Consider the following 13,577-nt stretch of genomic DNA (forward strand, 5'->3'; position numbering starts at 1 on the left):
CTAGAGCTGAACATTCCCCTTTACCTCAATAGAGCTGAACATTCCCCCTTTACCTCCCTAGAGCTGAACGTTCCCCTGTTACCTCCCTAGAGGTGAATGTTCCCCCGTTGCCTCCCTAGAGCTGAACATTCCCCCGTTACCTCCCTAGAGCTGGACATTCCCCCTTTACCTCCCTAGAGCTGAATGTTCCCCCTTTAACTCCCTAGAGCTGAACGTTCCCCCGTTACCTCCCTAGAGCTGAATGTTCCCCCGTTACCTCCCTAGAGCTGAATGTTCCCCCGTTGCCTCCCTAGAGGTGAATGTTCCCCCGTTACCTCCCTAGAGCTGAATGTTCCCTCGTTACCTCCCTAGAGCTGAACATTCCCCCTTTACCTCCCTAGAGCTGAACATTCCCCCTTTACCTCCCTAGAGCTGAACGTTCCCCTGTTACCTCCCTAGAGGTGAATGTTCCCCCGTTGCCTCCCTAGAGCTGAACATTCCCCCGTTACCTCCCTAGAGCTGAACATTCCCCCGTTGCCTCCCTAGAGCTGAATGTTCCCCCTTTAACTCCCTAGAGCTGAATGTTCCCCCGTTACCTCCCTAGAGCTGAACGTTCCCCCTTTACCTCCCTAGAGCTGAACATTCCCCCTTTACCTCCCTAGAGCTGAACATTCCCCCTTTACCTCCCTAGAGCTGAACATTCCCCCTTTACCTCCCTAGAGCTGAACGTTCCCCTGTTACCTCCCTAGAGCTGAACATTCCCCCGTTGCCTCCCTAGAGCTGAACATTCCCCCTTTACCTCCCTAGAGCTGAACGTTCCCCTGTTACCTCCCTAGAGGTGAATGTTCCCCCGTTGCCTCCCTAGAGCTGAACATTCCCCCTTTACCTCCCTAGAGCTGAACGTTCCCCCGTTACCTCCCTAGAGCTGAACATTCCCCCTTTACCTCCCTAGAGCTGAACATTCCCCCTTTACCTCCCTAGAGCTGAACGTTCCCCTGTTACCTCCCTAGAGGTGAATGTTCCCCCGTTGCCTCCCTAGAGCTGAACATTCCCCCGTTACCTCCCTAGAGCTGAACATTCCCCCGTTGCCTCCCTAGAGCTGAATGTTCCCCCTTTAACTCCCTAGAGCTGAATGTTCCCCCGTTACCTCCCTAGAGCTGAACGTTCCTCCTTTACCTCCCTAGAGCTGAACATTCCCCCTTTACCTCCCTAGAGCTGAACATTCCCCCTTTACCTCCCTAGAGCTGAACATTCCCCCTTTACCTCCCTAGAGCTGAACATTCCCCCTTTACCTCCCTAGAGCTGAACGTTCCCCTGTTACCTCCCTAGAGGTGAATGTTCCCCCGTTGCCTCCCTAGAGCTGAATGTTCCCCCTTTACCTCCCTAGAGCTGAATGTTCCCCCGTTACCTCCCTAGAGCTGAATTTTCCCCCGTTACCTCCCTAGAGCTGAATGTTCCCCCGTTACCTCCCTAGAGCTGAATGTTCCCCCATTACCTCCCTAGAGCTGAATGTTCCCCCGACCTCCCTAGAGCTGAATGTTCCCCCGTTACCTCCCTAGAGGTGAATGTTTCCCCGTTACCTCCCTAGAGCTGAACATTCCCCCGTTGCCTCCCTAGAGCTGAATGTTACCCCGTTACCTCCCTAGAGCTGAATATTCCCCCGTTACCTCCCTAGAGCTGAACATTCCCCCTTTACCTCCCTAGAGCTGAACATTCCCCCTTTACCTCCCTAGAGGTGAATGTTCCCCCGTTACCTCCCTAGAGCTGAATGGTCCCCCGTTACCTCCCTAGAGGTGAATGTTCCCCCGTTACCTCCCTAGAGCTGAATGTTCCCCCGTTACCTCCCTAGAGGTGAATGTTCCCCCGTTACCTCCCTAGAGCTGAATGTTCCCCCGTTACCTCCCTAGAGCTGAATGTTCCCCTGTTACCTCCCTAGAGCTGAATGTTCCCCCGTTACCTCCCTAGAGGTGAATGTTCCCCCGTTACCTCCCTAGAGCTGAATGTTCCCCCGTTACCTCCCTAGAGGTGAATGTTCCCCCGTTACCTCCCTAGAGCTGAACATTCCCCCTTTACCTCCCTAGAGCTGAACGTTCCCCCGTTACCTCCCTAGAGCTGAATGTTCCCCCGTTACCTCCCTAGAGGTGAATGTTCCCCCGTTACCTCCCTAGAGCTGAATGTTCCCCCGTTACCTCCCTAGAGGTGAATGTTCCCCCGTTACCTCCCTAGAGCTGAACATTCCCCCTTTACCTCCCTAGAGCTGAACATTCCCCCTTTACCTCCCTAGAGCTGAACGTTCCCCTGTTACCTCCCTAGAGGTGAATGTTCCCCCGTTGCCTCCCTAGAGCTGAACATTCCCCCGTTGCCTCCCTAGAGCTGAATGTTCCCCCGTTACCTCCCTAGAGGTGAATGTTCACCCTTTACCTCCCTAGAGCTGAACGTTCCCCTGTTACCTCCCTAGAGCTGAACGTTCCCCTGTTACCTCCCTAGAGCTGAACGTTCCCCCGTTGCCTCCCTAGAGCTGTTTGGTGCCCCCTGGTGACAGCGACCCCTCTGATTATTTACACCACAGGGAAAGTGTAATTTCCTCATACGTAAATCTGCATCTTATAGTCCAGAAAATGTGGCAATTTCTGTGTTGTGAACCCTAATTAAATCCATGTAGGGGGTGAACACTTTTCATAGATTCGTGAGCTCCATCCATGATGGGCAGGTGATGACTGGCGCTCCTGCTCCTCACTTTAATCGTTGCTCTCCTCATCTTTAGGAACATCACCCTCTTGCACTACTTAATTATGATATTTGAGAAGACGTACCCCGATATCCTCAGCATCCAGGGGGAACTGGAGCATCTCTCCGAGGCGGCTAAAGTCAAGTAAGTCACGTTTCACCCAGAAAATGCCCCTTGTCCTCGGAGTGACGAGGAGCTGTCCTGCCGGCAGTTCTGGCCGTGCCGTGCTCTGGACCCGGGCAGGCGTGAATCTATCAGTGCGCCCTCAGCGCCAGCCGCTCGTGTTTCTCGTCTCGGACGCTTTCGTTCTGCCAAACCAAATGTTCACATTAGTCTTTTCACACCTGGGTTTTGGTTACTCTTGGTTTCGGGTCAGCGGGGGATCGGTCTCCTCTGACCCTGCCAGGTGGTAACACGATAACGTACAAGAGCAATGGACGGGCCGGTGCCGAATGTCCAAAATAATGAAGGAGGTGCGGCCAGAAGTGAGCTCCGCAGACGCGGGCGGGTGAGAAACCAAGTCCTTCCAGATGTTGTGCGGTGACCACTGCCAGGGCTCTTAAAGGAAAACTCCACCTCCGCAGCTGCAGGGTCACGCGGTATTCCATGTGACATATCGATATTTCCCTCCATTGAGCCTCTGTGGACTCTGCGGACCTTTTTGTGACCGAGAAGCCACATGTCTTCTTTTCTGGTGACCACTCTTTCCTTACATGGAGTCACAGCACCATAGACTGCTTCTCCAGACAACACAGACTTGTTTTTAACCTATGCTACTTAGGAAACAGGATTGCGTTTCATTGTTTCAGTATTTTCAAGATCCCTGTTTGCAGTCAGTGAATGGTCGCAGTCTTATATACATCAAGAGACCTTCAGAGATCGAATGCATTTCATGTCTGGGGGTTTGTTACAGTTGGATCCTGTTGAAGCAACGCTCTGTGAGAACCAGCCTGGACTTCAGATAAACCAGCCTGGACTTCAGATAAACCAGCCTGGACTTCAGATAAACCAGCCTGGACTTCAGATAAACCAGCCTGGACTTCAGATAAACCAGCCTGGACTTCAGATAAACCAGCCTGGACTTCACATAAACCAGCCTGGACTTCAGATAAACCAGCCTGGACTTCAGACTGATACTTTTCCTGCATTGATACATTGTAACAAATAGTAATGCAGCATAACGCTATGTTTCCATCTGTGTTGTGGGCACCATCGGATGGACCTTGGTCACTTCTAATGGGGTCCATTACTGTCAGTTCATATAAAGCTGAATCTGCAGCGAAGGTTCTGAATGCAGCTGTGAACAGAGCCTTAATCTCTGCAGTTTTGCTACAATGTATCAGTGCGGAGACGTCTAAGTAGCCACTTTTTAACTGACCTCAAGACGAGCTGCATCCGAATGGAAACAAGTGTCCTCATTACTGACAGCAAGCAGAGATCTTGAATTGACCACAAAGTCTAGGTTTACACAGGATGATGAATGTTGCAATTTTTTTCAGCTTGGTGGAGTTGGAAAAGGAAGTGCACAACATAAAGAACGGACTGCGAGCTGTGGAGTCTGTGAGTAGTTCTCAACCTTACAGTTTTGGGGTCCAGGGGGGTCATGGGAGAAAACTGTGTTCCTACGAATACCCCAATAGCCCCTGTGTCACCTCCACAGTGACGGTTATATAATGTGGGGCGTATTGGTGACCCCTCTGTATGTTCCCTTCTGTATTTCCCCTCTACTCCTAATGATACAATGATCCCTTCATCCTACAATTGTGTCAGTCTTCCCTGCATTCTGCCCATTAATCAGGAGACTCGGGGGGGATTAGAGGGAAAAGCTGCAGCGCAAAAAGCGTAAAAGAAAAGCCGAGAAGAATAGATTGTAGAAGACACAGTGCCGGATTCGTTCCCGAGCCCGAGGTTTTCCCGTCAGTTCTGTGGATTTTCTCCATTTGTGGCCACAGAACATATAATGAGGATTATATGAAATCTCGAGAGCCAAGAATGTGACGTACAAACATGGCAGCCGGTGCAAGGTCCGGAGATCAGAGGAGCGATGAGTCTCCTTGTGGTGCGCTGGGACCAGGACGGCGAGATCATCAGCTCAACCACATCGCGCGCAAAGGCGGGAAAATTACCCCAAGTTATTAGCAAAGAATTCTAGGAGAATGTGAATAACAAAAAGCCACAAAATGAGGAAAATGCTCTTATCACTTGTGTGTTTGAGTATTGATAGGAAGGATGGGGCCAAATTTCCACAGCAGACTCCTCTACCCTCCTCCTCCCGACTCCTCTGTTCCCCTCTGTCCTCCTCCAGACTCCTCTGTTTCCCTCCAGTCTCCTCTTTCCCCTCTGCTCCCCTCCATTGTCCTCTTTCCCCTCTGTCCCCCTGCATTGTCCTCTGCTCTCCTCCAGTCTCCTCTGTTCCCCACCAGACTCCTCTTCCCCCTCTGTCCCACTCCATTCTGCTCCCCTCCATTGTCCTCTTCCCCTCTGCTCCCCTGCAGACTCCTCTTTCCCCCTCCACACTCCTCTGTTCCCCTCCAGTCTCTTCTTTCCCCTCCATTGTCCTCTGTTCCCCACCAGTCTCCTCTTTCCTCTCCGTCCCCCTCCATTGTCCTCTGTTCCCCACCAGACTCCTCTGTCCTCCTCCATTGTCCTCTGTTCCCCACCAGTCTCCTCTGTTCCCCACCAGTCTCCTCTGTTCCCCTCCAGTCTCCTCTTTCCCCCTCCGTTGTCCTCGGCTCCCCTCCAGACTCCTCTGTCCCCCTGCATTGTCCTCTGCTCTCCTCCAGTCTCCTCTGTTCCCCACCAGACTCCTCTTCCCCCTCTATTCTGCTCCCCTCCATTGTCCTCTTTCCTTCTGCTCCCCTGCAGACTCCTCTTTCCCCTCCACACTCCTCTGTTCCCTTCCAGTCTCTTCTTTCCCCTCCATTGTCCTCTGTTCCCCACCAGTCTCCTCTTTCCTCTCCGTCCCCCTCCATTGTCCTCTGTTCCCCACCAGTCTCCTCTTTCCTCTCTGTCCCCCTCCATTGTCCTCTGTTCCCCACCAGACTCCTCTGTCACCCTCCATTGTCCTCTGTTCCCCACCAGTCTCCTCTGTTCCCCTCCAGACTCCTCTGTCCCCCTTCATTGTCCTCTGCTCCCCTCCAGACTCCCCTGTCCCCACCAGTCTCCTCTGTTCCCCTCCAGTCTCCTCTGTTCCCCACCAGACTCCTCTTCCCCCTCTGTCCCCCTCCATTCTGCTCCCCTCCATTGTCCTCTTCTCTTCTGCTCCCCTGCAGACTCCTCTTTCCCCTCCACACTCCTCTGTTCCCTTCCAGTCTCTTCTTTCCCCTCCATTGTCCTCTGTTCCCCACCAGTCTCCTCTTTCCTCTCTGTCCCCCTCCATTGTCCTCTGTTCCCCACCAGTCTCCTCTTTCCCCCTCCATTGTCCTCTGCTCCCCTCCAGACTCCTCTTTCCCCCTCCTTGGTCTTCGGCTCCCTTCCAGACTCCTCTGTCCCCCTCCATTGTCCTTTGTTCCCCACCAGTCTCCTCTTTCCCCCTCCATTGTCCTCGGCTCCCCTCCAGACTCCTCTGTCCCCCTCCATTGTCGTCTGTTCCCCACAAGTCTCCTCTTTCCCCCTCCATTGTCCTCTGCTCCCCTCCAGACTCCTCTGTCCCCCTCCATTGCCCTCTGTTCCCCATCAGTCTCCTCTTTCCCCCTCCATTATCCTCGGCTCCCCTACAGACTCCTCTGTCCCCCTCCATTGTCCTCTGTTCCCCACCAGTCTCCTCTTTCCCCCTCCATTGTCCTCGGCTCCCCTCCAGACTCCTCTGTCCCCCTCCATTGTCCTATGTTCCCCACCAGTCTCCTCTTTCCCCCTCCATTGTCCTCTGTTCCCCTCCAGACTCCTCTGTCCCCCTCCATTGTCCTCTGTTCCCCACCAGTCTCCTCTGTCCCCCTCCATTGTCCTCTGCTCCCCACCAGTCTCCTCCAGTCTCCTCTGTCTCCCTCCATTGTCCTCTGCTCCCCACCAGTCTCCTCCAGTCTCCTCTTTCCCCCTCCATTGTCCTCTGCTCCCCACCAGTCTCCTCTTTCCCCCTCCATTGTCCTCTGTTCCCCTCCAGACTCCTCTGTCCCCCTCCATTGTCCTCTGTTCCCCACCAGTCTCCTCTGTCCCCCTCCATTGTCCTCTGCTCCCCACCAGTCTCCTCCAGTCTCCTCTGTCCCCCTCCATTGTCCTCTGCTCCCCACCAGTCTCCTCCAGTCTCCTCTGTCCCCCTCCATTGTCCTCTGCTCCCCACCAGTCTCCTCCAGTCTCCTCTTTCCCCCTCCATTGTCCTCTGCTCCCCACCAGTCTCCTCTTTCCCCCTCCATTGTCCTCTGTTCCCCTCCAGACTCCTCTGTCCCCCTCCATTGTCCTCTGTTCCCCACCAGTCTCCTCTGTCCCCCTCCATTGTCCTCTGCTCCCCACCAGTCTCCTCCAGTCTCCTCTGTCCCCCTCCATTGTCCTCTGCTCCCCTCCAGACCCCGCTGACTCCCTCGGCAGTGTCATGCACTAGTTACCTCTTGCCGGTTCGGTGTTGTGGTGAATGTGACTCTGTCGTCCATAACTTTGCAGTAATTATGTCCTCGTTTTCAGGAGCTGGACTACCAGCAGCGGCACTACCGGGATCCAGAGGACCGTTTCGTGCCGGTTATGGGGGACTTCATCACAGTAGCCAGTTTCAGCTTCTCTGAGCTCGAGGACCTCCTGAGCGAGGCCCGGGATAAGGTGGGCGCCTCTCTGATCTACAATAAGAAATCCTCTCCTGATCCCAAGTTACGTCCTCCATTCACATCCAGAGCTACAGTCACAATTCTGCTGCTGAATGAAGGAAGTGCACATGGACCATCTTCTCTTTCCGCAGACAGTGCTTTGGATGCTTTGAATGTGATTGCAGAAATAAGCTTTATTCTTTATCATTTAGTTCTTGCTGTGTAGTCATGAACCAGAGAGCTCAGGCTGAACAGATCTACTCACACACAGAGCTGCAATCCCTCTTTTCTGGGTTTGTGCCTGTCCTGGGTTATCCCGACCTTCACAAGTGACATCCGCTCTTCACTCGCCTGAGTCAGTGATCGCTGCCGCTCTGACATTATATTCATGCACCAGGAGGCCCTGGATGAACAGCTATTGGTACTTTCAGCTAAGGGGGTTCTTAGGTGATTGAATTGGTTAAGGAGACAGAGTAGAGAGCATCCATGGCTGTGTCCGGGATCCATGGGGTCCCTGTAGAAGATGGGGGCTGCTGCGGGTTTATGGGGGGATGCAGATGATTACAGGCTGGGATTCGGGAGAATATTGGGAGCGGCACGTTCCTGCTGCAGGAATGTTTGTTTGACGTTTCCCTCTTGTTCACCCTCCATGATCCTCACAGTAAGCAGAGTCTTAAGAAAGTGCGAGTTCTGACGCGGGGTCTGAGGAGCGAGGGCTGCGGGGTCTGCGGGAATCTGTCCTGGCAGACCTCAGGGCGTGATCTCACCGGGCACCGAGCCCCCCGAGCCTCTCTTAAAGGAATGCGAGACCTGCGTCTATCTTTTCTCCACTGAACGGAATGATTGCTCCCTGTTATCAGCCTTTAATGGGGGGATGGACTACAATCTATTACTCCCTGTTATCAGCCATTACTGGGGAGAGGCTGGCTGTAGTACAGATGAATGGAATCTATTGCTCTCTGTTATCAGCCAGTGCAGAGTATTGAGAGGTATAGACTTATGGATTCTATACAATGGATTCCCCGGGGATGGGTCAGTGTTTCCAGGCTCTGACACTGAGCGTTCACCTCTTGGATCTCCTGGTAAATCTTCCTGTTTATAAATCTCATATAATAACATTGTATCTGCACAGAGCGACCAATCACAGAGCAGACATTGGAACCAATGATGGATTGCAGAATTGTTCACATCCTGCCATAACAGCCAATCAGGAAGCAGGTGGTCGAGGTGTGAGGTGGTCGTGCTGCCAGGTGGTCGTGCTGCCAGGTGGTCGTGCTGCCAGGTGGCTGTGCTGCCAGGTGGCTGTGCTGCCAGGTGGTCGTGCTGCCAGGTGGTCGTGCTGCCAGGTGGTCGGGGCGCTCGGCCGTCGCACCGCTCCTGACTTGTTTGCTGAAGAAATAAAGAGTCTGAGCCAATTATAACTTGGAAGCAGTGAGATAATAAGGAATCTGCAGAATAAGGAAATATTCTTCGAGGTGTGAAACCTGCGGCGAGCGCCCGGGCCACGGCCGGGAGGAATTTGTGCCTCTTATGTCTCTCCATGTAAATCGCTTGTTGCCCGGTGTCCTCCGGTCTCATTTACCACCGCAGAGAGGAAATCACTTTACAGCATTCTGCTTTACAGACCGAAAGTCCCGGCTGTGGGGTGTAAGGGGTTAAAGCACCAAAACTCACCCCGGACCTGGAAAACTTGTATAAAGCAGAAGAAAGGTTATTAATCCTGAATTGCAGCTCAGTGATGATACATTCCAGACTGCTGACACCGGGAAAGCTGGGTTACAGCTCAGTGATGATACATTGCAGTCTGCTGACACCGGGAAAGCTGGGTTATAGCTCAGTGATGATACATTGCAGTCTGCTGACACCGGGAAAGCTGGGTTATAGCTCAGTGATGATACATTGCAGTCTGCTGACACTTGGAAAGCTGGGTTATAGCTCAGTGATGATACATTGCAGTCTGCTGACACCGGGAAAGCTGGGTTACAGCTCGGTGATGATACATTGCAGTCTGCTGACACCGGGAAAGCTGGGTTACAGCTCGGTGATGATACATTGCAGTCTGCTGACACCGGGAAAGCTGGGTTACAGCTCGGTGATGATACATTGCAGACTGCTGACACCGGGAAAGCTGGGTTATAGCTCAGTGATGATACATTGCAGTCTGCTGACACTTGGAAAGCTGGGTTATAGCTCAGTGATGATACATTGCAGTCTGCTGACACCGGGAAAGCTGGGTTACAGCTCAGTGATGATACATTGCAGTCTGCTGACACCGGGAAAGCTGGGTTACAGCTCGGTGATGATACATTGCAGTCTGCTGACACTGGGAAAGCTGGGTTATAGCTCGGTGATGATACATTGCAGACTGCTGACACTGGGAAAGCTGGGTCATAGCTCAGTGATGATATATTGCAGTCTGCTGACACCAGGAAAGCTGGGTTATAGCTCGGTGATAATACATTTCAGACTGCTGACACCGGGAAAGCTGGGTCATAGCTCAGTGATGATATATTGCAGTCTGCTGACACCAGGAAAGCTGGGTTATAGCTCAGTGATGATACATTGCAGTCTGCTGATACCGGGAAAGCTGGGTTATAGCTCAGTGATGATACATTATGGGACTACTGCCGTCCTTCACATGTTCAGTATTTTACATCAGTATTTGTAGCCAAAACCAGGAGTGGGTGATAAATGCAGAATTTGGTGACGAGTTTCCATTATACTTTTCCTCTGATTGTTCCGCTCCTGGTTTTGGCTACAAATACTGATGTGAAATACTGACCGGATACTGACCGTGTGAACGAGGCCTTGGACCTTTTTCTTTCCATCGGACATCAGCCGGTCTCCTCCGTCCTGTTTTTCAGTCTTGACTGTAATTTTACCGTTCTGTTCAATGAAGCGGAAGCTCAGGATGGACAGAACCAGTGAACAGCGAGTCTGTGTGTCAGGAACTGGAGATTTCAATGCTGCGCGTGTGATATTTAGTGGTTGTTAAGGGACCCCTGAGCGTTAAAGGGGTTGTTCCACCTTCATAGATTGATATTATAAATACAGCATTTTGGCAATTTACTGCTTACTTAAATCTGCAGTCCTTCTTCAGATATTGACACTTTTCTTTTGTTTACAGCTCGTTGCCTTGGAGACCGACCACCGCTGCAGACTAGTTTGCAACCGCTGCTCTGAAATTGGCTGGGATTAGGAGGTATCTGCGCGTTCCAGCTTCAAAACAGCGCTTACAAGCTCAATAGAAAACGGCAGCGGCGGTCGGTCTCCAAAGCAACGGTCAGTAGACAAAAGACAATGGCTCAAGAACAGCTGAACATTTAATAAGAGTAAATACCAGTGTGCGCGCGCCGCATCGATGAAGGTGTGAACGGCCTGGAATGGACGATGTTCTCAATATCTGTTGCTCTTCTCACTATTTTTTCCATCTCTCACCGCCTCCATTCTTTCCATTTTTTTTTTTAGTTCACCAAAGCAATGAAACATTTTGGAGAATCCGAGGGTAAGATGCAGCCGGATGAGTTTTTTGGGATTTTCGATACTTTTTTGCAGTCGTTTTCTGAGGCGAAGCAAGATCTGGAGAACATGAGAAAAAAGAAAGAGGAAGAGGAGCGGCGGGCTCGGATGGAGGCCATGGTGAGGCCGCGGGATTGTTGTGACGATTATCGTCCTTTATTTCAAGGAGCTTTTCATTTTACAAATAGGATTTTTCAGTGTTAAAAAAATGGAAGTAGATAGAGCTGTAATGCTTTGTGTTACCTGCGGGGGCGCTGTAGGGAATTGTCACATCTTGGGGTTATCTGGCCACATTCAATTTTTCTGAAAATCCTTGCAGAAAACATACTGAAAATTAGATGCAAAAATATCCGCTAATAATCTGACTGACCTAAGGATACAGCTTGTAGATGGATGTCCATGTCCGGCCCTCGCCTTCTAACGCTGCCGGAGGGTTATACCACCCAGCAGCAATGGTGACAGGGACCGGCCAGAAATGGGGTCCCGCTCGCTGCAGTCAGCGGCTTGGGCTGATGTATATGATCTTCCACACAAAGCTTCATAGAGCAATGGAGAATACGGTAAAAGATGAAAAGATTCCCGCTCCTCTCATTCTGTCTAAAGACCGTTGTAAAGAAAAGTGCTGGATCCCGACCTCAATATCAAAGCAAAAAATTCTGCCCAAGAAAACTGCGCAGATCGTCCATCTATAGGTAAGAAGTCGCTTTACATCCTGCAGAAAAGGCTGAAGAAACCCTACACATGGTCATAAAGAGACAAGAGGGTGTAACAGTGACACCAAGTGGTAAACATAGGTAAAGCAGATTCTGCTGTCCGAGTAATGACATCACTAGAGATCAGCGGTGACCTCACTGAGAATGCCTCCTATCCATCACCAGAGATCAGCGGTGATATCAGGGAGAATGCCTCCTATCCATCACCAGAGATCAGCGGTGATATCAGGGAGAATGCCTCCTATCCATCACCAGAGATCAGCGGTGATATCAGGGAGAATGCCTCCTATCCATCACCAGAGATTAGCGGTGACATCACTGAGAATGCCTCCTATCCATCACCAGAGATCAGCGGTGACATCACTGAGAATGTCTCCTATCCATCACCAGAGATCAGCGGTGACATCACTGAGAATGCCTCCTATCCATCACTAGAGATCAGAGGTGACATCACTGAGAATACCTCCTATCCATCACCAGAGATCAGCGGTGACATCACTGAGAATGTCTCCTATCCATCACCAGAGATCAGCGGTGACATCACTGAGAATGCCTCCTATCCATCACCAGAGATCAGAGGTGACATCACTGAGAATGTCTCCAATCCATCACCAGAGATCAGCGGTGACATCACTGAGAATGTCTCCTATCCATCACCAGAGATCAGCGGTGACATCACTGAGAATGCCTCCTATCCATCACCAGAGATCAGAGGTGACATCACTGAGAATGCCTCCAATCCATCACCAGAGATCAGCGGTGACATCACTGAGAATGCCTCCTATCCATCACCAGAGATCAGCGGTGACATCACTGAGAATGCCTCCTATCCATCACCAGAGATCAGCGGTGACATCACTGAGAATGCCTCCTATCCATCACCAGAGATCAGAGGTGACATCACTGAGAATGCCTCCTATCCATCACCAGAGATCAGAGGTGACATCACTGAGAATGCCTCCTATCCATCACCAGAGATCAGAGGTGACATCACTGAGAATGCCTCCTATCCATCACCAGAGATCAGAGGTGACATCACTGAGAATGCCTCCTATCCATCACCAGAGATCAGAGGTGACATCACTGAGAATGCCTCCTATCCATCACCAGAGATCAGCGGTGACATCACTGAGAATGCCTCCTATCCATCACCAGAGATCAGAGGTGACATCACTGAGAATGCCTCCTATCCATCACCAGAGATCAGAGGTGACATCACTGAGAATGCCTCCTATCCATCACCAGAGATCAGAGGTGACATCACTGAGAATGCCTCCTATCCATCACCAGAGATCAGCGGTGACATCACTGAGAATGCCTCCTATCCATCACCAGAGATCAGAGGTGACATCACTGAGAATGCCTCCTATCCATCACCAGAGATCAGAGGTGACATCACTGAGAATGCCTCCTATCCATCACCAGAGATCAGCGGTGACATCACTGAGAATGTCTCCTATCCATCACCAGAGATCAGCGGTGACATCACTGAGAATGCCTCCTATCCATCACCAGAGATCAGCGGTGACATCACTGAGAATGTCTCCTATCCATCACCAGAGGTGACATCACTGAGAATGCCTCCTATCCATCACCAGAGATCAGCGGTGACATCACTGAGAATGTCTCCTATCCATCACCAGAGATCACAGGTGACATCACTGAGAATGCCTCCTATCCATCACCAGAGATCAGCGGTGACCTCACTGAGAATGCCTCCTATCCATCACCAGAGATCAGAGGTGACATCACTGAGAATGTCTCTTATCCATCACCAGAGATCACAGATGACATCACTGAGAATGCCTCCTATCCATCACCAGAGATCAGAGGTGACATCACTGAGAATGTCTCCTATCCATCACCAGAGATCAGAGGTGACATCACTGAGAAGGTCTCCTATCCATC

General features: G+C 51.4%; 1 protein-coding gene across 5 annotated transcripts in view; it reads left to right on the forward strand.

Moving 5' to 3' along the window:
- The window catches only part of DAAM2 (dishevelled associated activator of morphogenesis 2), a 249,283-nt gene that overhangs the window by 233,903 nt on the left and 1,803 nt on the right, over positions 1-13,577 (forward strand). For all 5 annotated transcript variants that reach the window (XM_069768319.1, XM_069768322.1, XM_069768318.1 and 2 more), the window contains 4 exons: positions 2,744-2,851; positions 4,207-4,267; positions 7,322-7,453; positions 10,906-11,076. In XM_069768319.1, coding sequence (XP_069624420.1) covers positions 2,744-2,851; positions 4,207-4,267; positions 7,322-7,453; positions 10,906-11,076 — 472 coding nt within the window. The remainder of the gene's footprint in view (positions 1-2,743; positions 2,852-4,206; positions 4,268-7,321; positions 7,454-10,905; positions 11,077-13,577) is intronic.

The sequence above is a fragment of the Ranitomeya imitator genome, chromosome 5, assembly GCF_032444005.1.
Source record: "Ranitomeya imitator isolate aRanImi1 chromosome 5, aRanImi1.pri, whole genome shotgun sequence".
NCBI classification, from domain to species: Eukaryota; Metazoa; Chordata; class Amphibia; order Anura; family Dendrobatidae; genus Ranitomeya; species Ranitomeya imitator.